Source organism: Mesocricetus auratus, unplaced genomic scaffold, assembly GCF_017639785.1.
Source record: "Mesocricetus auratus isolate SY011 unplaced genomic scaffold, BCM_Maur_2.0 Super-Scaffold_100015, whole genome shotgun sequence".
Classification (NCBI taxonomy): Eukaryota; Metazoa; Chordata; class Mammalia; order Rodentia; family Cricetidae; genus Mesocricetus; species Mesocricetus auratus.
In genome coordinates, this window is record NW_024429198.1 from 46,379,692 (window position 1) to 46,407,458 (window position 27,767).

Consider the following 27,767-nt stretch of genomic DNA (forward strand, 5'->3'; position numbering starts at 1 on the left):
GTGGAGGGACATCTAGGTTGTTTCCAGGTTTTGGCTATTCTGAATAATGCTGCTGTGAATATAGTTGAGCAAGTATCCTTGTGGTATGATTGAGCATCCTTTGGATATATGCTTGAGAATAGTAAAGCTGGTCTTTAGGTAGATTGCTGAGAAACCACCATATTCATTTCCAAAGTGGCTGTACAAGTTTGCACTCCCATCACCAGTAGAGGAGTGTTCCACTTGCTCTACATCCTCTCCAACACAACCTATTATTAGTATTTTTTATCTTAGCCACTCTGATGGGTATAAGATTGTATTTCAGAGTCATTTTGATTTGCATTTCCCTGATGGCTAAGAATGTTGTACAATTCTTTAAGCATATTTTGGTCATTTGAGATTCTTCTGTTGAGAATTCTCTGTTTAAATCTGTATCCCATTTTTAAGTTGGATTATTTGGTATTTTGATGTCTAGTTTCTGGAGTTCTTTATATATTTTGGAAATCAGCCCTCTGAAAGATGTGGAATGGTGAAGATCTTTTCCCACTCTGCAGGCTACCATTTTGGGAGACTGAATTTTAATGCAACTACTTTTTAAATAATAAACTTTGCAAGATGATATTTTATTGATCAGCATACTTTGTGGCTGAGGACAATTTAGCTTAATGGTTCCCACTTAGGAACATTAAGGCTTTTGGATAAATTAAAAACTAGCCCCATTCCTGGATTTGATTGTGGCCACTGTTACTACAGTGTGGAAGTCTGAAGGTGGATGCTGTCCATAGACCATCTGTAGGGTTAAATGACCCAGCCAAAGAAACCAACTAATCCCTGAATACAAAGTCTAGCACTGTGACCCTGAACCCAGAGTCAGTGAAAGAAACATAACCTGAGTTGAAACCTGAGCCAATGAAAGAAACACTTTATCCCTGAACTCAGAACATAAGACGCACACTCCGACTCTGAAACCAGAGTCAAAGAAACATACTTTGGCCCTGTAAAGTAGAATAGCAGTGTGTCTTGCTATGCTGTCATGAGAATTAAAATATTGATCATTTAAAGAATAGTTCATGGTCCATAGTGAGCATTCAGTGTATTGTAGTTATCTATTCATAAAGATCTGTAGGCTTAAATTATTCCTAGAATTTAATACAAACTTAGATTACTGACTCTTGAAAAGTTGTTGCACTCAACAGTCAGTTATTGTTAGTGTCTTGGCTAGTTGGGGTTAACTGCTGACCACTTTAAGAAGAGGCTTCTCTGCCAGGCATTGAAAGCCACACCAACCTATGGGTATAATAATTTTCTTTGACATCGAAGGAGATTAAATATAAGCATATTTCCTCTGTTGACTTAGTATCAGAGACATTAGTTCTAAGCATCTCACCCCCGAGTGAACACAGGCAAGTACCTTTGTAGCCGTACCACTTACTATCTTTTACCTTTGTTTCTGTGTGTATCTGGTGCCTTTTAAGCAGAGACAGGTGGGGCTAAACATGGCAAATTTCTGACCTATAACAATAGGTTGGGAAGAAAAGATACAGGAAGTGATATTTACTTCAAGCAAATTTTGTATTCTCTCTAATTTTCTTTTATAAGCCTTCATGGACGTTTTCATAGCTTTTTGAATGACTCTATTCAGTGCTACTGTGGAAGTGATTCAGTAAAGAGATTCTAATATCATATGTTGCAAAAACTGGAAATTGCAAAATTATCGTGAGAAGTATTTGAAAAATCTGAATTTTCTATTCTTCACATGATAGAGTTTTAGAATAGAGGTACAATTTGTTCACTTTTTGCATTGCATTTGGCTTAAGCAATAAAAAAGGATATTTTTATCTTAGTCTCGTTTTAGTTTATCCTTGGACATGAGGAGGTTGTTGTGTTTCCAGAGGTTCAGACATCCTCCTCATTTGAATGCTATTTGACTTTTGATCTAGAATAAAAACTGAAACACTTCAAGTAGAAGGACATGTAGCTCACATAAAAAGTTTTTGGAAAAGAGTCACAATTTGTTTGTAGACTTAGCATGTCTGCTCTTTTCTGCTGAACTTGTACCTGTAATTAGCACTTGTACTGGTAAACAGAAAAATAATTGACTGAAGGGACTCTATCTGTCTGGAGCATGGTAACCATGACTCTGGCAGGCCTTACCCTCCTTCTTGATTCCTTCTGCCTTGGTTAAAAAAAACATTAGATCACATCCAAAAAGCTAGCCATCAAGGTCTATTCCCTTATTTGGATACCTTCTCTGTCTGAGACTGACTACCAAGGTCCAGCTATCAAAGTATTGAAGTCCAGCAATCAAAAGCCTGCTTTAGCTCACCTATTTAGCATGCCCAGTTAAAATTAAGCACCTCATCCTTACATGAAGTTTCCCTTGTACCTTTGTAAACTGCTGTTTTCCTATGGAACATGTCTGTCTCCTCTCTATCCAGAGACAGTCCTTTGTCCCTACAGAACAAAAATCCCTGCCCCCCTTGACTTGTCCCTCTCCCCTTCTCTCTCCTCTCTGTCTTCTGTCTTAGTCTGTTATTTCCTGTCCTCTGTCCCTCTGGGGCAAATGAATCTCCTTTGTGCTGAGAACTTGGTCTTGGGGATCCTGAGCCAATACAGATCTCTTACAAGTGAAGGAGTCAAGCTGTAAATGAAGATACTCATTGTGTGTCTAGTAAAGCTGAAAGAATGAAAAAAGAGATGACATATTATCATGCAATTTCAATGAAATAGAGAGAAAGAACTAAAAAAGCCCATAGGGAAGGATGGGGGGAGCAGGGAGATAAATTGCATCAGATTTTTTTATTAGGTATAATCTAGAAGTCTTTAAAATTTTCATAATCAGAAAAACTGAAAATTGTTAGTATAAACAAAAATAAAAAGGGAACAGGATGGAGGGATAAAGGGCAATAGTTCCCAAAGGGATGGTGAAGGCCAACTCTAGGGACAGAGCCATCAGGGAGAAGTATGTCCTTTGCTCAGATTGGAGCAGAAATTCTCACAGTCTTCAGATCTAAGAAACTAAAAGGGCTTTATGTCTGAACACATCAAGAAGAAATCGAGAGGCTTGTTGAAGAAGCTGGAGGTTGAACTAACCAAGACTTTCTAACTTCACAGAAAGCAAAAACTCATGTAAAGGAAGCCAAAACAAATGAAACGCAGTTTAGGATGCAGTTATGTGTTTGTTCATGTTGGAAAGAAGCAAGAAAGAACAGTAAATATTCTTACTAGCATCAGGTCAGTAGACAAATATCCAAAACGAAGCACTAGCAAAATCAGCAAGTGGGAGTACAAATCTGTTGTCTAGAGACATGTAACTACCAGAATATTTATTAGGAGAGGTGGAAGTGATTGGCTCCAGGGGAAGAGGGGGAATGGGTGGAGATCTTAGCACATTATCTTTGGTATCCCAAAGTTAGTAGAACTATTGAAATAAGCTTGATATTTAACACATTTCCCCCCAGTGGTTGAGTATCAATCCAAGGCCTTCTGAAAGTCAAGTGTGTGCTAAGCATGGTGGTCCTCCAGCTGAAGTGTCTACAGTTTCGAAAGGCATCAGTTGAGTTCAAAGTGTGGAAATTGTCTTAACAGAGAACTTCAGGCAGAAGAAACATGGCATGCAAAGATGGGAACAGGGGAGAGGGAAGACACAGAGAAAGTTCTCAATATCGAACCAAGTTAAAAATGAATGTGGGGCTGGAGAGATGGCATAACTCTTAGCAGCACTTCCTGCTCTTACAGAAGACTTGGGTTTGATTTCCAGGACCCATGTCTGGCAGTTCAGCATCATTTGGGACTCCAGTCCCAGGGGATCTGAGTCCCTTGTGTGGCTTCCACAGACACTTGTATGCACACGGTATATGTGGTGGTTTGGATGGGTATAGCCCCCATAGACTCACGTGTTTGAATGGTTGGCCTATAGGGAGTGGCACTACTAGGAGGTGTGGCCTTGTTGGAGGAGGTGTGTTACTGTGGAGGTGGGCTTTGAATTCTTATATGCTCAGGCTGCGCCCAGTACCTAGTCTTTCTTTCTGCTGCCTGTGGATCAAGTTGTAGAACTCTCAGCTGCTTCTCCAGGATCATGTCTGCTTGCACATTGCCATGTCCCACCATGATGATAATGGACTAAACCTTTGAAACTGTAAGCCAGCCCTCAATTAAATGTTTTCCTTTATAAGAGTTACTATGGTCATGGTGTCTCTTCACAGCAATAGAAACTCTAATTAAGACAGCAGCTTGAGCCTGCCTGTGGTGGTGCACACGTTTAATCCCAGCACTCAGGAGGCAGAGGCAGGTGGATCTATGTGAGTACAAGGCCAGCCTGGTCCACAAAACTACACAGAGAAACCATGTCTCAAAAAATAAAAAAAGAAGCTAATAGTTGGTACTAGGGACTGGGGTATTGCTGTGATAGGCCTGACCATGCTTTTGTTTGAAGGAATATGGACCTTGGGACTGTGGATTAGAAAAGCAATTGAATGCTTTAAGTGCTACTTAATGGGCCATCCTAGTAGGAGCATGGAAGACAGTGATGCTGAATGTGATTTAATGAACGTGGGGTTCTGGCTCAAGAGGTTTCAGAGGAGAAGAATGTTAGTATCTTACCTAGGGATTGTTCTTGTAATATTTTGATGAAGCATGTGACTGCTTTTTGCCCTTGTCTAGAAAGTTTGCCTGAGGCTAAATTGAAGATTTTTGAATTAATTAGATTTGCAGAAGAAGCCTCAAAACAGCTTTGTATAGACTCTGTCATGTGGTGACTAGTGTTAATGCTTGTGGAGACTTATAATGAAAAGTAGAAAGCTGAGCAGAAAAAACACAAGATGTAGGGCTATTTGAGGAGAAAAGGAAGAGAAGGAAGTGGATTGGAGCTAAATTCTGTGTTTAAGGTGGTAAACGATTATGAAATGGGATAAAGGGAGTGGTGATCTCAGAGCAAGATCCCACCCAGCTAAGGTTCCAACACACAGACACACACAGACAGACACACAGACAGACACAGACAGACACACAGACACACAGACACACACACACACACACACACACACACACACACACACACACACACACACACACACACACACCAGAAAGAGAGAATAGGTTATTCTCACTCAGCTGGGAAACTTCTGCCCTGCTCCGGTAGGAGAAAGTGTTTTCCAAGTGTCAAGACCACGTAGCCATAGCAAGGCAGGTATGTTTCCTTCTCTGCTTTTGTGCACAGCAAGCCCATCAGTCTGGTGTTGGTTACCACTTCCTTGAAGCAATCAAGAGTTCAGGCAATTAGGAAGTCTTCCAATATAAATTAATTAAATAGAATTTTATTCTCACTCACCCCTGTCTGTGTTTTAAGGGGGAAAAAGCCAATGGCTATTCAAGTCAATGTATCTGAAATATGTTTTAAAATGAGTTGTGCATGTACTATTTGTAAGTAAAGGATAAAGTTCTAAGGCTGCTCAAATAGTAGAAAATGTGACATGCCTCTGAGAGAATGAAGTGGGCCATACTAATAACACCCAGGAGACACGTGAATGGGTGTAATGGCAAGAATTAAAGTAACGTCTGACAGTTGCTTTGAATTTGAACTTAGGTGAAGAAAATCAGAATTACAATACTCTTGTGATTAAACTTTGATGAGATGAAAATGTCATCACTGTTTGATGAGGATTTATTAGAGTTCAAAGCATATGAATGATTTAATCACAATACACCAGCACCACAGGGTTGAATTGTCTCCATCGGCATTTCTCCACTCTTTCTTATTGTAGGTCACTGGAGAAGTCTCAGCCCTCTCCTTCCCTGGGTGCCTGTTTCCATATAACCAGTTTTCTGAGAACAATAAGATCAACTCAAGTCCTCTGTGATAAGCTTTGACATTGAAATCTTGGAATAGCTTTCCAAGAAACATAGGCTGGGATTTAGGCTCATACTCTTGCCTCATTATTAATTTACAAATATTTTGTTTTTATTTTTAATGCTGTGTGTATTTGTGTGTGTTTACTCACAGGAGTGTAATGTTCTCTAAGGCCAGATGAGGGCATCAGATTCACTGGTACTGGAGTTACAGGTGGTTGTGAGCCACCTCACAGGGATGCAGGGAACTGAACTCTGTTCTCTAAGACAGTAAGGTTTCAACCACAGAGCCATCTCTCCAGTCCCTTATTAATTTGTTAAAGAAAGAATTTTTAGAAATTTCCTAAGAGAAATGAGCAAATCTTGCCTTTACCTTACATTACTTGTTAACATCAGGATGCAGAAAATCCTTTTGTTATTCTTCAGAAAGATCTTCCATTTTAACTTGCGGTTTTGACAATTGAAGTTAGAACTGCAGACTGAACTAGATGCTACAAGCCCCTTCTCTCTGGGGCATTAATTGCAACACAGAACAGCACAACTTATAATGTTGACTTAGCACAGGGACCATTTTGAGAGAGAGAGACAGGGAGAGAGACGCAGAGAGACAGAGGCATAGAGAGACGGTCAAAAAGACAGAGACACAGAGAGATATAGGTAGACACAGAGACAGACAGATAAACATACTCAGAGGGAGGGAGCAAGAGAGAGGGAAAGGGAGGTAGAGAGGGAGGTAGGGAGGGAGAGAGAGAGAGAGAGAGAGAGAGAGAGAGAGAGAGAGAGAGAGAGAGAGAGAGAGAGAGAGAGAGAGAGAGAGAGAGAGAGACTGGGCCTGGTATGAGCTTCTGAAACCTAGATGATACATTGTGGGAGAAGCTTTTGGCTTACTCTTGCTCACCAAAGAACTTTCCCCTGGCCACTTTAAAGTCCCCTTTAAAAACCCTTTATAAGCTTAGCTAGTTTATCTGTGTGGAATTTGCACTTGAGGCTTAAATCTTCCTTCAGAGGCCATGGAGGTGATACTGAGAGGTTAGGTCGGCACAACTGAAATGTTCCAGTATATTGTAATCTCAATTGATATAAAAATCAAAGGCATGAAAAATAAAGATAATGGAAGCTAGAGTTACTGGAACCTGGATGTGGCTCAGGTCCAAGTCCCCAGAGGGCAGTGACCAGGAGCAGGGAGGTATGCACCGGACGGCTGCCTGGGTAAAGATCTCACCTCTGTCCCCCTGCAGTCCCATCACTGAACATATTGGTTGATTTTCTTGGACTTCAGTGTCCTCTTGTATCTGCTTAATGGCAACAACTACCCTGTATGGTCTCTATAAGGGCTGGGAAAAGTCATATGCTGAGCACACAGTAAATGCTCAAGTGCTATTGTTACTGAACTGTTGGAGCCTTTAACAGTAGCTGTAATTAATCCCCAACTATAGCCTCTTTGGGACCAACCAAGCTATATCTTAAATATTGATTTTAACGATATTTTCTCAGGGAAAGAAATCCCAATTTCCTAAATTTTCAGAAGTGTAAGTAAATCCTATGTAGCAGTTCACCTTATTCCCTTTTGTAAGATCTTTTCTATGATCTGTAATTTTCCTGCTTCTCAGTATATAATTTATTGCTCCATAGTAGTATGGTAAAATAAGGATTCCCCTTGCAGGTAGAATAACTACATATATACATACCTATATACATGCACACACATGCACGTGTGCATGCATGCACGCGCGTGCACACACACACACACACACACACACACACACACACACACACACTGGGTTGCTAGGGCCATGAAAGATCTGTATTAGGTGCGGGATCATCATACAGATGGTTGGGATTGAGAAACAGATTCTAGAGTTTGATTTTCTACTATGTGTATGTGCAGTGTGAGGTAATTTGTTTATTTCATGAAACACTGTTTTCTTCATCTTTGCCCATAAAAATGATAGTGATGCTTATCTTATAATGAGGTTGAGATAAAATGATTGAAAATAATATATACATACTATAACCACATATTTTTATAGTTGATAATTATTCTAATTAATTTTTTTCTGTCTTCCTTATCCTTGGATACTACTTTCAAAAACTTGTACTCTTTTATGACAAGTGGTCCTTTGAAAAGGAAGAAGGAATGTAAGGTAAGATTTCTATTCCTTCACACAGATGCCTCTAGATCAGAGAGTTTCTACTATTCATCCACACATGCATTCATGCATGTATCCATCCATGCATGTGCATCTGCTCACCCAATCATCTTATATTTCACCATCCCTGATTTCAATCTCTGCTACAGATCTATAGTAATAAAAACTGCATGGGATTGGCATAAAAACAGACAGGTGGACCAATCAAATCAAATCAAAGACTCAGACATAAATCCACACAGCTACGAACACCTGATTTTAGACAAGGAAACCAAAATTATGCAATGGAAAAAGAAAACAACTTCAACAAATGGTGCTGGTCTAACTGGAGGTAAAATGTAGCAGTAAGCAAATAAATCTACATTCTATCACCCTGTATAAAAATTAAAGCCCCAGTGGATCACAGACTTCAACACAAATCCAGTTACACTGAACCTGATAGAGGAGAAAGTGGGAAATAATATTGAATGCATTGGCACAGGGACAACTTCCTGAACAGAACACTAACAGCACAGGCATTAAGATCAACAATTAATAAATGGGACCTCATGAAATCGAAAAGTTTCTGTAAGGCAAAGGACATCATCAATAGGACTAAATGACAGCCTATAGAATTGGAAAAGATCTTTGCTAACCCCGCATCTGACAGAGAGCTGATTTCCAAAATATGTAACTCAAGAGCTCAATAAACTAGCTATTAACAAACAAAATAATCCATTAAAAATGGAATATAGATCTAAGCAGAGAATTCTCAACAGAAGAATCTCAAATGACTGAGAAACACTTAAGGAGATATTCAACATCCTTAGTCATCAGGGAAATGCAAATCGAAATGACTCTAAGATTCCCTCTTACACCTCTCAGAATGCCTAAGATCAAAACCACAAGTGACAGCTCATGCTGGAAAGAATGTGGAGCAAGGCAAACACTCTTCCATTGCTGGTGGTAGTGTAAACTTGTATAGACAAACCTGTAAAGACACTTGCTCAACTATATTCATAGCAGCTTTATTTTTAATAGCCAGAATCTGGAAACAACGTAGATGTCCCTCAGCTGAAGAATGGATAAAGAAAATGTGTTACATCTACATAATGGAGTATTACTCAGCTGTAAAAAAACAATGACAACAATGACATTATGAAATTTGCAGGCAAATGGTTGGAACTGGAAAAAAAATCATCCTGAGTGAGATAACGCAGACCCAGAAAGATAAACATGGTTTGTACTCACTCATAAGTGGATATTAGGTGTAAAGGATGACCACTCTATAATCCAAAGATCCAGAGAGGCTAGGAAACAAGAAGTCCTAAAAAGGGACCCATGGATTTCCCTGGGAAGGGGAAATAGAAGAGATCTCCTGGGTAACCTGGGGGTGGCAGGCATTTTGGTTTCAGGGAGAAACTTGCTGCCAGGAAAACTCCCAGGAAAACACAAGATGACCCAGCTAAGACTCCTAGCAATCAATAGTACAGAGGGTACTGGAATTGACCATCTTCTGTAATCAGATTGGTGGGGACCCTAATTGTCATCAGAGAGCCTTCATCCAGTAACTGATGGAAACAAATGCAGAGACCCACAGCTAAGCACTGGGCCGAGACCTTGGAATCCAGTTGAAGAGAGGGAGGAATGATGATATGAGCTAGGGAGTTCAAGGTCATCACAAGTGAACCCACAGAAACAACTTACCTGAGCTTATAGGAGCTCACAGACTCTGGATCAACAAGGGATCAACCTGGTCCCTCTACATATATGTGACAGTTGTGTAGCTTGGCCCAATGTGGAACTCCTAACAGTGCCAGGGACTGTCCTTAATGCTTGAGCTGGCTTTTGGGAACCTATTCCTCATACCCGGTTGCCTTGACCAGCGTTAATACAAAGGGAGGAGCTTAGTCCTACCTCAACCTGCTATGCCATGTTTTGCTGACACCCATGATAAGTCTGCCCCTTCGTCCATGTCAACAGAATCAGAGGAGTGGGTGTGGGGGCAGGGCAGACGAGTGGCTGGGGAGGTAGGGTTGGGGAGGGGATAGGAAGAGAGGAGGGAGGGGAAACTGTGGTCAGAATGTAAAATAAATGAAAAATTTAATTAATAAAACAGAAATACATTGTATGCATTATGAAATAAAGAAATATGTTTTTAAAAATCCACCCCCTCCAAAAACAAAACAAAACAAAAGCAAACCAAGGACACCAGGAAATTTGTAGGCAAATGGATGGAACTAGAAAAACAATCATCCTAGTGAGGTGACCCAGACTGAAAAACATAGTCATGATATGTACTCACTCGTAAGTGTAAAATAAAGGATAACTATGCTACAATCCACAGATCCAGAGAGGCTAGGTATCAAGGAGAATTACCTTGTGGGTACACCCCAAAAGTCTCCCTGGTAAGAGGAAATAGAAGAGATATTGTGAATGGATTGAGGGTGGGTGGGATGGGAACATGGGCCATCAGGTTGGGGGGCACAGAGGGGAAGAGTGCTGAAGGGGACTGCTGGTGGTGGTGTAGGAAAATCTCCCAGGAGTCTACAGGAAGAACCCCAGCTTAGACTCCTAACAATAGCAGATAAGTAGCCTGAAATGGCTGTTTCTTGTGACCAGATTGGTGCCTGTCATCAGAGAGGTTTCATCAGGCAACTGATAGAGACAGATGCAGAGGCCCACAACCAAATTAGGCAAAGTTCTGGAATCCTGCCAAGGAGGAGCAGAACAGAGTGTAGGAGCCAGAGGGGTCAAGGACACCATTGCAAGACTCACACAGTCAACCAACCTGGGGTCTTAGGGGCTCTCAGAGACTGAACTGACAACCAGGGAGCCTGCATGAGATTGACCTAGGCCCTCCGTATATACGTTAAACAGTTGTGTAGCTTGGTCTTATGGGACTCCTAACAGGAAAGAGGGCCTGTCTCCAACTCTTTTATTGGCTTTTGGGACCGTATTTCCCATACTGGGTTGCTTTGCCCAGCTTTAACATATGAGGTGCCTAGTCTTACTGCAACTTGATATGTCATGTCTGTTGATACTCATGGGAGACCTGCCCTTTCCTGGATGGAGACAGAAAAGGAGGAGGAGATTGAGGGTTGGGATGGAGTATGTGGGGGAAGGACTGGGAGGAAAGGATCAGGGAGGCTGTGGCCAGGATGGAAAATTAACACTTGAAACAACACCAACAACAAAACAAAACAATAAAAAATCAGACAAGGAAGAAATGGGAAAATGGAAAGAAAATAAAAAGAATTAGTTCAGGTGACATTGATTTGGAATTTCCCAAACCAAATAATCATCAAAAGAAGGCTGACATTTCCACCTCAAGCTTTCCAGGCTTGTTAACATACTTTGCTTGCCGAAGTGTTCAACTGAACTAAATTTCATCTAACATCTGGCCATTGCATAAACACAGCAATGAAAACATGTCTTGTTGCCTCCCCATTGGGTATACATTTTGGAAATCCAATTAGTGTTGCATGCTTTGTGTGCGTTTTCCTTTTTCTTTTGTGTTTGAACTAATTTTGAGCTCCTACCTGGAATTACAAGGATTCAAATATTTAGCACACACAGCAGCAGAAAGCAACCATGTTGAAGAATAGGGCTTTGTGGTATTTCCTCACGATTCTGGGACACTCTTTAATTGCTTTGTCCTCACAGCAAGCACTTTCCAGGGGAGTGTCAAAGCTCTCACAACTCAGGGCTGAGAGTGGGGGAAGAGAAACAGGATAAATAAAACACATTTGCATCCAGTAAGGTTTTAGATCCTAGTGGGGGAGGGGCACCTAAGCGAACTGTTTCACCAAAATACGACACATGCTGTGAGAGATACACATTATTCACCCATCGGATGGGTTGCATACTCCATAAATGACTGCCTCCAACTTTGCAACGAAAGTCTGTAGCTGCTAAAAATTGGGACGTCCCTTAAACCAAGTACAGTGGGCCAGGCAAATAAGTACTTACTGAGCCTATGCCATCCATCTGGATGCACAGGAGTTGCTGGACACCCTGAAGTTAGGCCATCTATGTAGCAGTGACAGTCAGTTGTTGGAATCTCTGAGTTTAGACTCACTGTGGTGGTGGCTGGTATCCTATAGTCTATTTTATAGATGTGGACTAGAAGAACCAAGCCTATGAAAATCCGGTCTTCACTGTCTGTGTCAGGGCCTACCCCAGGGCCTACCCATGTGGCTTTCACGAAGTACACATGATTTTATGAGCTCCATCACCATTTCACTTGGTATAGATTATATTCAAATATCAAAACCTCTTATTCATTTTAATGCAAGTGCCAATACTACAACTGAATTTTAAAATACCATCATATATACAGTTTACTTTTAAAAACATTTGGAGATTTATTCGTGTGAGTCTAGTAATACGATATGCAACATAAGACATGGAACCCAGTCACACTGCTAATACATTTTAATATGTTTTCCAAGTATTAGATATTACAGTTTAAATCTCTTTACCATTAACTCTAATGTTGCAATAATATTTCAGTTAATAAATAATTGTAAATATAACCATACATTCATTATATTTTGCTTAGTTCATTATGAGTTACAAGTTTATTGTGATTTGGGTCATAAAATGTTACATAGTTCATATATTTCCACAAATTGCATGTTTGCTTAATCCTGAAAAGAGTCTAGGAATACATTACAATGGGATATATAACTTAGGTGGTTTTTTTAGTTCTTGATTTTTGACTTAAAAGAGTTAACAGTGTAACTGGTCTTAAATTTGGTGTCTACAGCATATGTTGTATAACATTTGTTGGGTATGTATTTTCACAGGCTATGGGAAGTTACTTGCAAAAGGTGAGTATTCTCAGTTTTTTATTTTTGAAGTTAAAGGTCTAACATTTATTTCTGAGAATTATGGTTTTCAAAGGTTTGTGGTAGGGGGTTTTCTGAAAAGAATTGAGACCTAGACATGAACTCAGAGAATTTAATGTAAAGAAAGTGAGTTTTGTTATTAATATAGTAACCATGCTTTCCTAATAATTTCCACTCTATGAGTTTACTGGGAAAAGATGTAATTACTATCAGGTCCAAAGTGTTTCAAATTTATGTATTTTGCAGTCTTATGATTATCCTGTAGTCTTACGATAAGAACGTTTTATAGTTTTTATGAGGTTGTCCATTCAGCTGTCACAGCAGCAGTGTCTCTGCCACATTTGTGATGTGTGAGGAAGATGTCAGCATGTTGCATCAAAGGGCCATGCAAGGATTCGGGCCAGCATTTTAATTTGCTATTGTGGTTTGGAATTTTGCATCCATCAATGAGGCTAGATCAGTACACACATGGCCTGGATTCATCTAGAAGAGCTGTGCTTTGGAACTGACCTCTAATAAATCAGCTCATTTTTATCACGCACATTTTTCAGAGATTTCCAGTGTCATATGAAATCTTCAGCATAGGGGAGATGTGGCCAGCAGTATCCATGAACTGTGAAAGGACACCCCTCTAGTGATCAAAAGGAAAAGGCTTTCTGAGTAGTGTCAAATGACAGAAACAAACTTAACAGTGACTTAGGCTCCAGAAAACACTTCCTTGTAGTGTAAAAAGTTAAAGGAGTTTTGGAAGAAAATGGAAACACACGTTTAAAATCTGAGTCCTACATTTGAAGGGAACCCTCAACATCTTTTTTTTTTAAAGACTCCTTTCCACGCTGTTTTGACAGACTATGTGCATTCTCAGTGTATGGACCACCTTGAAATTTGGGGGGTGTCTGTGTTCTCTTCCTGAGGGAACACAGTTGGCATTGCCCCGTGGCTTGCATAAATCTTTCATGTCTTCCTGATTTTCCTTTCTGATCTCTCTGCTGTGTATCCGTCAGTGGTTGTCTCTTGGGAACAGCACGATGCTGTTTGCACTATGCACTTCATTAATAAGAAAGGATGAAAGGAAAAGCCCTGATCTCCTAATACACTGGCTAATTTGGTGCCATCCACAAGGCAATGGACCCCTGCTGCATAGATGTCATTAGAAAGGTACAATTTCATCACTTTTTTTTTTTTACTGGCAGAGCCTTGAGTGAAATACAAGACAAGTTGTCTCCTATGCAAAGATAAAGAATGCTGAAGCCTTTGCCCTCTGCCCTTCAACAGTAAATTGTAAAAACACGGTGTGTTTTCACATCCATGTTGCCATCCTTTGATAGCACTAGAAATTATACTTCGGTTAAATGATGAACACAATTAAAAATTAGAAGAGAGTATTGGTATTCTTAAAGCCCAAATGAGAGTCATATACTTTTATCAAGTAACATGCTTGTTTTGATTACCTACTGTGTGCCTGGCATTATGCCAGTTGCTACAAAAACAAATCACAAAGCCATGATTCACTATTTTGCAGTCCCTACCATACTGAATGCTGCCGCTGGAAATGAGCGTTAAAGCAAGTACATATGAAGTAAACTGTACAGCACAACAGATATAACCACAGGCCAAGAGTTTTGAAAGAGTAATCAGAAATCCGCTTAGCTATTTGTGTCAGTCAGCTCAGCTTCTTTTGACCTGACACGGTTTGTTGATGGTGGACATCACCTTCTGAACTGAAGCACCCTCACCTTAAGCCTATGCGATGCATTGTGAAGACACTTGAAATAAGGGGCACAAACCATCACTGGGACGTTTCTGCCCTGCTTCTGTGAGTGCCACTCTGTTAGGGAGTAATCTTATGTATCTGGTGTATTATTTTCAATACCCTGAGAAAGGAACCCGTGCTTCCAGCATCTGCCGTAAAGTATGCCGGTGGCACTGAGAGGCATACACTCGTCTCATGGCTATCTGGAAACTTGCACATCAGTTTCCTAGCACCGAAGAGAATCAGGTTGAACAGTGGTCCATTATCTCGTTGCCGCAGACACAAAACTGCCATTAACAATAAGAAGTCACACACAGTTGGAATTGTGCTTGGGAAAAGAAAGCCCTTGGTTGTCGGCTATTTATAAGCTAGCTAGATGGGCTTTCTCTCTTCCACTACTAACTTTTGTTTAGTGAAATTGACATTTGCAGCACATTGTCTAAGATCAATGCTAGGCTAGACAGTTACAATGGTAGAAACTGGGGTTTCCATACAGCATTCTATTGGTGGGAGGCACAGCAGTACGGGAAAAACAAATGGTTTGAACAAATAAACCAGGCAGTAGGGTAGATACTTTAAAAACACATTAAGCTATGTGCAATAGCAAGGGTGGGTCATATGGGAGCTTGAATCACAGGCAGTCTCCTCACCCTTTTATTAGGCAACCGTGTTGTACCTTGTCTGCCACGCACTTTAATTCATTCACTCTAGGTGTTATTACACTCCCAGTGAAGACCACCAACAGATGTCGTGGGAAGTGAGACAGCATCACAAGTTGGGATGGGCAGGAACAGTTTACACCTTCAAGAATAAGCAAAGCTTAGACACCAACAGAAAGGCAGGACTCAGCTAATCCCAGCTAGCGTTTCAATATAGATAACAGAATGACAAACAAATCCCCCAGTTGCCAATAAATTTTAACAAGTAGGTGACGCCATTAAAGGCTTAGGTTAGTCTTATGTGGTGCAGTTAAGAATGAGCACTGAAAACAGACCAATTATGTGGTGACAGAGCACAGATCCCCTCCCTCTGACAGTTGGAAGGCCTTTGCCCCATCTCCCATTAGACTCCATAGCACTGTCTATCCTGAGCCTCGCTGGATGTCCCACGCATATGTTTCATTAGATTGAACTAATGCAAGGGTAGAAATTAATATTCTTTGCAAATTTCTTGACTTTAGCCCTATAGATTCTTGGAGTTTCAGGAGGAAGAAGGATTATAATGAATTAGCTTTGGGAACTGCCAGTCAGATATTTGCCATATAAATGCAAATGGCTTATCAGCAATGACCCTTGCTAAGATTTTTTTCCTTCGAGGTAGTTATAAGTAAGGGATGGCTCATGAAAGAGCTTACTACATTTCTTTTTCTTGAATGAGCACGGCACTATGACATACTTCGTTTTGCCGTTGGTAAATCAATCCAATGAGGTCACTATTCAAGTGAGGACTGGCAATGCCAGTTACCTCACAGAGGTGCCCACATGCTCTGGAGGCAAGACGTCACCTAATCTTGGTACACGCTTCCAGTTGTTACTACAGAAAGGGAACTCGATGAACTAGTTGCATATTTGTTTGGGGACCACTTTAAAAATTATTTCTTTTTTAAAGTTTCATATTCATTATAGGTCTCTTCTCCCCCTCCCATTGATAATCGCAAACTATGTGTTGTTTAAACTGAGCAGTAAGACATGAAAGAAGAAACCCAGACATGGGTACTTTATAACAAATCTGTTTCCTTAATGGGTGGCAGGACATCCGAGGCTAGCTCTAGGGAGTCTCTTCTGCTTTCAGTGCTGTCTTCTAGTCATACCGAAGACAATACCTCTCCAGACGAGTCTTTCCCCTTCTTCTCCTCTCCACGGTCAATGTCAATTACGTGCACCAGCCCGGGTTTCAGAATCAGGTCTTCAGTCTCCACCTGGCTCCTGTTGTCCTCCACCTCCATGTAGCTTTTTTTGGTCTGCTGGGCAGCTTTGCTGAAGGCTTCCTTGAGGCGACGTTTGAGCTCCACATCAGGACAGAAGACATACTCATAAAGGGCACCTGCCAGCACAGCTCCTATGATTGGTCCAACCCAGTAAATCTGGGGGGATGATGGAAGAGTAGGGATGAGTAGGGAGAAGTCAAAAGTGGTCTGGGTAGCCCATGAATATAGAATTTAACTGAGTTAAATTAAGGCAGCAACTGTGTTACACACACACACACACACAGATGGATTTGAAAATAATGATAAAATATACCAAGTCTGCACCAAAGATCTGTAAGTTATTAAAGAACATTTGAACATAAAATAATAATAGCTTCTATTTTCTTTATTTTATTATTAATGTTCTGATTTGTATTATTATTGTTTGAGACAAGGCCTAGCTCAGGAGCCTCTTAAGACTCATTACATAACTCAAGCTAGCCTTGAACTCACATTCCTCCACCCCCAGCAGCATGAGCGTTGAAAATATTGGTGGGTACTGTCACATCAGGCTTATCAACTTTATGACAAGTCTTAGCCTAAAATAGCTCTTCTCTGGCTTGTGGCTCCACAAGTTAATCAGACTCTATTGGGAATTCTTTGAAATAAAAAGAAAAACAATTTTTGGAGCATGTTTCTCTTAAGTATTCTATATTAGCCCCCCCTACCTTGACTTTCTGTGTAATCAGTATCATGGGGCAGTGTTATCATTTGGGCTGTTTGTTATTCAGTATGGCACAGTGAATGCTGTCCATGTTCTTCTGCCACTTAGCAGTTCTGAGTGCTTATACCAGGGCGTTTTCCCATTCAGAGACAAGGTCTCTGGTATCCCAGGTTGCCTTGAACTCACCACATAGCTGAGGATGGCCTTGAACTCACCACATAGCTGAGGATGGCCTTGAACTCACCACATAGCTGAGGATGACCTTGAACTCACCAAGGCCAGCTGAGGATGGCCTTGAATTACTCATCCCTCAGTACTCATGCTACCATGCCCAGTGTGTATTGAGTTTCAGAGAGAACTAAGGGCTTGCTGCATTCTGGATAATCACTTTACCAATTAGATTATTCCTCTAGTGACTTAACTTCTACGCTTTACTTCTTTATCTGCAAAGCAGGGGCTGTAATATGCATTTCACATGGCTGTGAAGACTAAATGAAATTCTACTTCATTTTTCGCTCATGGAAACCAGTTCAGTTCCTGCTTCCCAGACAATCTAAAGCTGTGTGTCACTGACTTGGCTGCTGGTTTGCTTATAGCATATGCTTTACGCCTTTAAAATTTGGTGACTTCATTGCAGAGGAAATGCTACAGTTTCTTTATCTTTCTCATTGGAGAGTGTTTCCCTCTGCACAGTGCTTTCCTGGAGACCCCTACTGACTTTAGGGCTGGTGACTAGACAAGGAGGAGCAAGTGACTCTACAGAGTTTCAGTAAACAGCATGTTCCATTGCATCACTGATATCCCTAGAACGAACTACGCTTGCACTCTGATTAGGCTGGAACTTGTGCTTTATAGCACACACACACACTCTGTAGAATGTTAGGCGCTCATCAATAGAGTCACTTGGGATCAAACCTCTGTTTACTGAGCACTGTAACGGACCATATTGAACACTTTTCTTATCTCATTATAACCTTTGATACAGATACTATTCAAATTTACATTCCTATGGATTGGAAAGTTGACAGTAGGCGCTCATCAATAGAGTCACTTGGGACCAAACCTCTGTTTACTGAGCACTGTAACGGACCATATTGAACACTTTTCTTATCTCATTATAACCTTTGATACAGATACTATTCAAATTTACATTCCTATGGATTGGAAAGTTGACAGTTCGGGAGGTTACGAGCTCACTTAAGATGGCATACTTAGCTGCTTGGATTGACATGTCTTGTTTATGTGACTTCAGAATGCCCTTTACCAACTTACTATTTGCTCTCCCATTTGAAAAAAATTATAACTGTGTCTCGCTTAAAACGCCACCTGGGAGTGAACTGCACTCGACATCTTCACTGTAGAGGCTAAAGGACAGCCAAGCTTCCCGCCGAGGCTGAGCACATACCCTTAACAGGGAAGTAGCTGTGAGAGTCACTGGACCAAGCAAGTTCCTTATCGTGAACATGAAAGAGCCCAAAGGAGAGTTTATCTTCCCTGTGCCCTTTCAAAGGAGAAATGAGAGCCCTCCTCTAAATGCCTTTGCTCTTTGTTCCCGCGGTAAGGTCTCATTAGATCTGTGCTACTCCACAGGCCTCAAGTCCCACAAGGAGAACAGCCACGGTTAAACAATCACTACCCTTTCCATGACGCTCGGAGGAGACAGCTAGCTCTGTGTTCTCAAAAATAAATCTTGGTGCCAAATTGCTATTCCCACACAAAGTTCTGGGACTTTAAAGTGCTTCTCAATTTTTATGAAATAATTTTATTGCTGAAAACAGGAAAACAAATAAACTACATAAAAGTGTTTAGAAAAAACTTCCTAAACTGTCATTACATTACTTAATTAAAACCTGTCCATTTACTATACAACGTATAAACTTCACATTAAAATTTTCCATTTGGGGACTGGGAGTGAAGGACATGGGTGAAGGAAGTGTCTCTGATGCAAGTATGAGGATGTGAATTTGAGTCCCCGACACCCACATAAAAGCCAGATGCCGTAGTGCACGTCTGTAATTGCTCTGTTCCCACAGAAGCATAGGACACAGCAAGTGGATATAGAAGGCCTTGTGACCAGTGGTGAACAAGAGACCTTGCTACAACCAAGGTGAAAAATTAGAACTGGTATACAAGGTTGTCCTCTGACCTCCAAATGTCATAGCACATGTGTGCCTACATTCATACATGTGAAAACACACACACACACCAACATATATCACACATACAAAGAATATAAATTCCATGTTTGTTAATGTAGTCTTTTCAAGAAGTATCAGTGGCAAAATGACCAGTCTGATGAATGACATTGGAGATCAAAATTTTGCATGTCTTTGCCCAAATTATGTCTTAACAACCCAGTGCACATTTTGTATAAGGGAATTTATACAATCATGGTATGGTATTTCCCTCCTTTGCTAGGCCATGCTATCCTTGAGTAGTTGTGGCTAGATCCATTGTGGCCACATGCGTGACATCAAAGCACAAGCAACAGGTTGTTGCACTCATAATTTTAGAAAATGTAAAAGCACATTCACCATATACGACTGGCAATAATTCAGGCATGCATATTAATTTATTTTCATTGTATTTTTAGGCTATTTAAATTAATGTATGGGTGGCTTTCACAGTTGCCTATAATTCAAAGTACATGCATTCTCTTGTTGATAAAAACAATTGAAGCCGAAATGATTATGTTTGTCACTACTCTAGGCCCAGACGGACAAGAAGTTAGTCCTGAGATTAAAAAATGCACCTTCTTGGGACTAATTTTTCTAGATACAGCTGTGGTGACAGTGGCATAAACATCTACATCATCAATTTGGTACCAGCCATAGCCCACATGCTTCCAGCTCCTATATACTATTAATTATGCTATGCTTATGTAAATACCTTTGTCGTAGGTGATACTTTAAGAATATTTCTTTCTCTCTTAAAAATAAAAAAAATATTTTCTGTTGTTGCTAGGAAGGCTTTCTTTCATGATTTAAGCACTGCAGAGTTTCAGTAAACAGCACGTTTTATCGCATAACTGATGTGCCCAGAATGAACTGAGTTTTCAAGCACATCTTTATGACTTAAATTTATTCTACATAGGAAACCCGTGTACAAAGTATTCTGCTGCAGTCTGTCCAAGATATGTCCAGACTAATGGTTCAAGAAAACCCAGCTGCCAGTGAACCCAGAACAGAACCCTATGAGATCTTTTGCAGCAGAATCCTGCTAGGCGGTCTCTACCTCCTGTGACAGATGCAATAACACGCTGAGAGCTGCAGTTGGGGAAGAAAGCAACAGAAACTACGGAGCTAACTTAGGCCAATAAAAAGAGCGTCTTGCGGACAATTGCTCCTAACTTCAGGAAGATGGGGTGTATCGATTTAGTAGTTACCCAGTGGTTTTCCCAGTTTCCCATGATGACTGCAGGTCCAAAGGATCGGGCTGGATTCATGCTGGCCCCAGTGTAATTGATCTGCAGGGAAAAAGAACAAAACCTCAGACATTTTGGAAACAGGGTCTTAACAGGTGCCAATTTCTGCAACTTGCTGCTGTCTCCTCAGAGGAACATTGAGATTTAGCCACTTTGTAGTTGGCAAAGTTGTCGATCACTTAACATCAACAGATATGGCTGGATCTGAAGGAGCTGTGTATCTTACGGTACAATCTGCATGGTACGTGTGTATGTCCAGCTAGTTGGCAGACCAGTTTTTGAAACAGGTATTTATTGGTTGAGAAGGTAACACTGAAGTAAAAAACACCCTTGAGATAATGCAAATGTCACAGCAGTTTTGTACTGGCCAGGTCACTGGCCACACTGGCGAAGGCTGCAGGATTGTCACAGGAAACAATACAGTGTTCCCAGCTGATTAATACTCAAAACAACTGAAGAAAACTTCAGCTATAAACAGCATCTTCAGGCTTGCTTCAGGGTGAGGCTAAATGAGATGATCAATTATTCAAATGAACTTAAAACTTACTGCAAACAAATGTCCAATTGCGACGGAAAATCCAATTGCTAAAGCAATTGAACCAGTAACATCAGCCCGTTTGGAATCACAGCTGGCAAAAATAGTGAACACCAACTGGAATGTGATTACCAACTCCACCAGGAGTCCGTGGCCAGCAGTAAGGTTTCCGTGAACCTAGAGAGAGGGAAAGATACTCCATCAGAATTGAAGCAGAGTCTAGGTCGAAGCAACGCACCGGTCTGAAGGGTGTATTCTATCTGCATGGGAACCAATGGTTAAGCTGAGTCTTCTACCAGCACCAGGTTGAGATTTCTGTCCCTCCCACCTCCTAAAAAGAAGGACTCAATTTACACTCATTTTAGGCCATTACAGATAATTTTACAGTGACTGAGTTTTCACTGAATGTTGTTTTTAGCAACAGAAGCAAAATGTGTTACTGCTGCACTCAGCGCGTAAAAGATTTTCATCACAGATTTATAATGTTACAGGGCAATTATTAGACTCATAATTAGGTTTAAGTTAGTTCCTAGGTATCTCAACTAAAACATAAGCTGTGTGTCTAAAGCCAGTCCTGGTGCAGAGCTAACCAGCAATACTGCCAAGCTACAAAGAGTGACATGAAGATCAAATGACTGTGGGTTTATTTATTTATTTATTTATTTATTTTTTGAGATGGGATTTCTATGTGTAGTCCTGGCTGTCCTAGAATTTGCTTTGTAGATCAGGGTGGCTTCAGTCTTAGAGATATGCCTGCTATTGCCTACATAGTGCTGAGATTAAAGGCGTGACACTTCATGCAGATCATCTAAAGTTCCCTGCACAATAAGCAACACATTGTTGCAACTGATAATAAATAATTGTAAGGCCTTAAGACAAAAATACAGTCAAGCCAGTCATGCTCATTTACATCTGTAATCTCAGCACATAGGAATCTGAGACAGGAGGATTGCTAAAAGTTCAAGGGCAATCTGAGCTAGATAATGAATGTGAGGCCCTGTCTTTAAAAAAAATACCAAAAAAACCCTCCAAAAAACCAAACCAAACCAAACCAAACTAAACCAAAACCTCAAAAAACAAAACAAAACACACTCCTGTGGTCACTGTGGTGGGAGAAAAACAAAACAAAACAAAACATTTTGAGATCTTTTTAATCACGTTCAAGTCACTCAATAGTAAATAATGTCCTTTCAATATTTGCCTCTATGTAGACAGAGTTTTACTATGTAGTCCAAGGTGACCTTCACTCCTGATGCTCCTGTCTTAATCTCCCAAGTGCTGGGATTATAGACAGCACCCATGCTTGGCTCGTCTGCGTGTAATTTAAATACTACCACAATAGGTTTCTACTTTTTTTTTTAAAGACAAATTTGTATGCAGTCCAGACTGGCTTTGAACTCTCTGTGCAGCCAAGGATGACCTTGAACTTCTGGTTCTCCTGCCTCCACTTCCATAGTGCTTGTATTGTAGATATGTGCCACTACACCTCATACAGGGACTATAACCTAGGACCTCCTGCCGGGCAAGGAGTCTCCAAACTGAGCTATAGCCCTAGCTCCTTAATCTAGCCATTTTATGAATGCCTCCCAGACCATTGAGCCACCTTTCAGCAGAGTTTGCAAGAAAGCCTGGAGTCGAGGACAGAAATGAGAAGCTAAAAGTTCTTACCGTGGTGACTCCCAAGCCTCCCACCACGCTGGGAGGTGTGACCAGGTAGAGGATACCAGCTCCGATGATGGCCCCTAGGCACTGCGCCGCGATGTAGAAGATTGACTTGGCGATGCTGATCTTTCTCGTGCACACCATGGCCACTGTCACAGCGGGGTTGATATGGCCACCACTGATGTGGCCAAAGCACTGCACCATGGTGGCAATGCTGAGTCCAAAGCAAAGGGAGATGAGGACCATGTCCACAGGTAAGGGGTTTTCCGATCCGCCCCAGTTGATGGTGGATCCCAGGCTGAGCAAAACGAAGATAAGCATGGCTAGAAATTCCGCTGCCACTGCCTTCCAGAAAGCTTGCGTCCAGACCCCTTTGAAAGCCACCATGATCCTCTCTCTACTGCACGAACGTCCGCACTTACTGGAAGGAAGAACACAGTGAGAGGGAGAAGCCGTCGTCTTAGCTTTCCAGCTGGAAGGGGGCGCTGAGATTTGGTCTCAAAGCCTGGGGATGGGCTGCGAGCATTCTTTGCAAACCAAGACAGAACGCTTCGGGGACTCTCCTTAATTAGTAGCCAAGAGGTTGCTCTTGTGGTATTCTTGGATTTCCTAGTCACCAGACAGCAGCCCCACCTGTCCCTAGAAGAGAAACTGTCTCAACCTAGTTCCAATAAGTTTAACTGGGAGTTTGTTCCTTTTGGCAAGCTTTAAAATGTATACTTTGCATGTGTGTTTTTGTTGTGGCTAGAAAGCAGTTTAAGAGGAGGGGGTTTGTGGGGGAGACGGCTCAGCGGTTAAGAGCACCGGCCGTTCCTGCAGGGACCTGGGTTGGTTTCCCAGCACCCACATGGTGGCAGTCTACCACTTGTGACTCCACTTCCAGAGCTCCAGAGCCCTTCTCTGCCATCTATGCGCACTGCGCCCAGGTGGTGCACCGACACCCATGTAGTTAAAACACTCATCACATACATAGAATAAATCAGTTGAAGAAGGGCGGGGCGCTCAGTCTCCGACTGAATGTATCTCTGCACCTTCTGCTGCCCACCTCCTATGACCAGGGATGACGACATCCCAGGGATTGGAGGTGTGGAAATATGGGGAGAGTTGGACAGGTGACAATGTGGGTCATTTATGTATATGTTTCTGAAGAATAAAGAAAACAAAATACATCTTTCTGAAGAATAAAGAAAAATAATTTATTTCTTCTGAAAAGAAAGAAAAATATATCTTAAAGAAGCAGATCATTTCTACTTTTGTATTTTGTAGCTTCAAAAAGGCATTTTTTTGCCATTTTTATTGTGAATTTATTTTTCTTTTTTTTTTTTTCAAAAAGGCATTTTTGAAAACGGGTTTGTAGAGCCCTGTACCCACTCCTATCCTCAAAAGTGTGTGGATCTGGAGATTTTAGAGGAAGCTGGCACTGCACAACTGTCTTTTGGGAAGGCAAACTCGTGGAGGGCAGAGTTGACTCTGGTACTTGGTGTGGACCCTGGGGACAGGTCGGGACTCAGCTGGGACAGGGACACTCCTGCTGTTGCCCTGGGCAAGGAGGTGGTGAACTGCAGGTAGCGGTAGCTTGGGACTCAGAGGGGCATCTGCGCCCAGCCCCTGGGCAGATCTGGGCTTGCAGCACTGGGACGTGACAATCTCAATCCCCAGGGGGAAGCCCGAGAGACTCTGGAAGGGTGGGGCTGTGGGCACTCCAGGCTGGTGCCAGGCTCCCAGGCAGTGGCCAGGTGAACGGACAGAAGTAGCTGTCAGAGGGGTCAGGCACCAGAGAGGGGAGCTTTTAAAAGAGTTTCCGCGCAAGGATAGTGCCTCCTCGGGCTTCTTTGTGTCCCCCCAACCATTAAGGCAGCAGCTCTCCAAAACACCCGTTCCTCCACGCTCCTGGAGTCTGGAGTATGTAAGCCAGCCCCATGCTGTCTACCCACCACAGGGTACAGAACTAGGAAGATTAGCAAGAAAAGGGGGCGTGTCAGGTAACAGTGCAGAGGCTCTGTGGGGAGGGAGGGTCATGCGGCTTCTTACTGAGGACTTCTCTCCCATGGGCTTGGCCCTGGAGTGTTATATGCCTTATCTTGAGGAGCTTGTGGAGGTGGGGAGGGGCGCAGGAGGTGAGGGAACAGCTCGGAAGGAATGGGATTAGGAAATGAGAGATGCCACAGCAACCTTTGGGAAGGAAGTTCTCCTGCCACCCACCTTTAGTCTTTAGATCTTTGGAGTTGAAGAGGGTGGGGTTGGAAGACACCAGTGCAACTGCTTATTTTGGCTAGGAATTGTTAAGCCCCCCTTCCCATTTGGAAGGTATCCTTACTTAAGACATTCATTTTTGCCCCTCATCTGTAGTAAGACAGATAGGCAGCATTTTGCACAGTAGACTCTGTAGAGGGCTGGCTGGAAAACCTCAAAGGGTAGAATTGTAACCTCCTGCACATATTGTAAGGTTCTTATCTTTTGGATATCACTCACTGGCCTAGGGAGCCTGGCTTCTGTGCAGGCAGTGAGGAAACCCGGTATGACAGGCTAGGAAGGTTTTCTTTGCCTTTAGGATTTCTGCTTTGCAGTTAGCTTGGCAGTGGGGCTTTCCTTCTGACCTGGAAAGGGAAAGCACGCTGTGCTCATGCTCACCCACCCACGGGGGCAACCAGCTACACCCCAAATGTGCCCTGCACAAGTGAGGTCCTTTAAATGACTCACGCAATTATGGAAGGCCCCAGCTGGGCCAAAGCTGACTTATGCCTTCTAGGGAGATAATATAGAGACAAAAACAGCAGTTGGAATGGGGCAGAACGGGAGCCCCAGGGGAGGCGTTAGAAAGGCCCCCAAGAGGGAGAAGCTTTGAGAGCTCAACATTGAAAAAGGAGTGAGGAGAGTCGCTTCTGAACTCACCAGCAGCTCAGGTGGTAGCCAGGTACCAGAAGGTCAAAGTACTGTTACAGGTGCTGTCTTCTACAGCCCGACACAGAGGATAGAGGACCAAGCAGGAAGTGAAGGGAGCTGGGTGGGCAGGAAGCAGTCCCCGCTCAGTGCCAGTGCACTCAGGGGAGGCGGTCCTGGGAAAGGCCAGCCTCTCTCTGCCACCCCTTTGTCACCTCTCCCTGCTCATTCACACACCTGTCCCCCTCTCCAGAGACCTAAGCAGGAAATTTAGTTGCTCTTTGAACTTCAAATTTTCATCAAAGAAATTAAAAGCAAAACCCAACAAAACATCCAAATCTGTGAAGCATAAATAGAAGCCATAAATTGTTTTATCTCCCTCTTTGTTAAACCCCACAAAAATCTGATCTCCCAAAACAGCCTGGGCTAGCTGCAGATGTCCAAACTTGTAGCATATGTGTACCTCTCTCTCTGCCTTTGTGGGAATCTCCCCAGTATTGGCCGTAGCCCCATGATCACCATCAACGTGCCCTGATGTGTTTACATTCATAGGAAATGGACCAACATAATTTATTTTTGCTGTTTTTTTTCTTTTGCCCCAGAACAAAGGGGGATTTGTTGATATGACGGAGCTGCAATGAACCAAACACTCTACTTCCTACCGGACACAGTCTCATCCACTCCTGGACAGTTCCCCGGTGAGTAAATATTCTAATGAAAGATATTACAGAGTAATTTCCCATGCTAAAAGCATCCTTTTTTTCCCTCCCTTCCCTCTGCTTCTCTTGTGCCTGAACTTAGTCCCCAGGCTTACGAGATAACCCCCACCCCCGCCAATGCTGCTGTCACCTTGTAGCTTCTGTGTGAGAAGACACGGATATCTGCAAAGAAAGGGTTTCATCTTTTAGTGTGCAGCATTGTTTCCTTAAAGCAAAGGACTTACCCCCACCGCCTTGCAGCAACTCTGCCACTCATGCCGTCCCTGGCCAGAGTGCAGCTCTCATTGCCTGCCCCTCGGCTCCAGTGAACTGGGAGTCAGATTACGGGCACTTGTCTGATTGGGTTTTTGGAGTGTAGGGGTGGAAAGATTTTGCACCATGTGGCAATCACTAGGTTATATTTGAACTAGAAACCGTCCCTGTACCTGATCACTGTAGACACAGGGCATTTCAGGAATCCAAAGCACTTGCTGACAAACTTCTTTAGCTACTGAGCTTTTCAAGTGAAGACTTCCCCATGAGTTTATTTGGTTCATTCTGATCACCAAGAATTGGGGAGGATTTGCCTTGCTGATTTCTTATCGAAACAGAACAACTAATAGAAAATGCATTTGTATGACCCAGCAATTCAGATGAATTATGAGATAAACATTGACTTTTGAGTGAAATATGTGAGCCGAGATTATTTACTACCTGATTTCAATAATAATAATGATTATTATAATAATTTCTCTATACGAAGCAGCAGATTTTAAAAACAGAGGTTAGATAGAGACAGAATTATTGGGAACAGTAAATAAAATTTAATATTTAGAAACCTGGGGACAGGAGGGCTGACTACACACTTGGCTGTTCAAAGTGAGTTCAGGACACAGTGTTCAGAAATTACTCAGGATTGTTAAGATTGTCACAGCAGGGAGTTGACAGAGTGTGGGTCTACATGCATGGCTGTGGCTGAATGCTCATGAGGCAGTCCCTGCCTGACGAGCTGCAGGGGGTATACGAAATATCTACAGGCTCCACTAGATCATTGTTAAGATTTTTTTCCTTAGATAGACCCCAGGTGCATAGCTAAGGAGTAGTCCTAACCCCTGGTTTATGAATCTGTTTTAACAGTTAGTCAATGATAGCTAATCAATGTAATGATTATCAGGAATAAATTGCTCAACTCAGCAACTAAAACTGTGATAAGTACATCTACCTGTGGGTGTCTCTGGCTCTTAACTGATTTCTTCATTTCAGATTGGAGGCGTGTGTGTGTGTGTGTGTGTGTGTGTGTGTGTGTGTGTGTGTGTATTTTCAGTGAGCAGTATAAGAAAGACATTTAGAAGTGAATGACTTTCACACTCTTACATC

General features: G+C 42.0%; 1 protein-coding gene and 1 long non-coding RNA gene across 10 annotated transcripts in view; one reads left to right on the forward strand and one right to left on the reverse strand.

The window, feature by feature from the left end:
- Positions 1-27,767, forward strand: part of LOC110343440 — a 286,166-nt gene that overhangs the window by 8,793 nt on the left and 249,606 nt on the right. For 2 of the 7 annotated variants that reach the window (XR_005881688.1, XR_005881684.1), the window contains exon 3: positions 26,295-26,390. This is a non-coding gene — a long non-coding RNA (uncharacterized LOC110343440). Of the gene's footprint in view, positions 1-25,824; positions 26,391-27,767 lie in introns of those variants that run through there. The other 5 variants (XR_005881683.1, XR_005881686.1, XR_005881689.1 and 2 more) reach the window with 4 other exon arrangements.
- On the reverse strand, positions 12,298-26,785 carry Aqp4 (aquaporin 4). 3 transcript variants are annotated; one of them, XM_013124542.3, is made up of 6 exons: positions 26,636-26,785; positions 22,819-23,233; positions 21,163-21,327; positions 20,577-20,657; positions 16,384-16,644; positions 12,298-15,362 (listed from the first exon to the last, which is right to left on the reverse strand). In XM_013124542.3, exons 1-6 carry the CDS (start codon positions 26,665-26,667, stop codon positions 15,357-15,359), a joined length of 960 nt encoding a protein of 319 aa, XP_012979996.1. In that variant the 5' UTR covers positions 26,668-26,785; the 3' UTR covers positions 12,298-15,356. The 3 variants fall into 3 exon arrangements, with proteins under 3 accessions (XP_012979996.1, XP_005065416.1, XP_005065415.1); XM_005065359.4 differs by adding an exon at positions 25,705-25,812 and having other exon boundaries at positions 12,298-16,644; positions 26,636-26,721; XM_005065358.4 differs by having other exon boundaries at positions 12,298-16,644.

Excerpts from the sequence above, each read along its gene's own strand:
- Aqp4 (XM_005065358.4), bottom strand. The coding sequence starts at position 26,667 with ATGAGTGGCAGAGTTGCTGCAAGGCGGTGGGG. Across the intron at positions 23,234-26,635 it reads GTTGCTGCAAGGCGGTGGGG|TAAGTGCGGACGTTCGTGCA; the intron begins GTAAGTCCTTTG and ends TCTTCCTTCCAG. Across the intron at positions 20,658-21,162 it reads CAATTGGACATTTGTTTGCA|ATCAATTACACTGGGGCCAG; the intron begins GTAAGTTTTAAG and ends TTTTCCCTGCAG.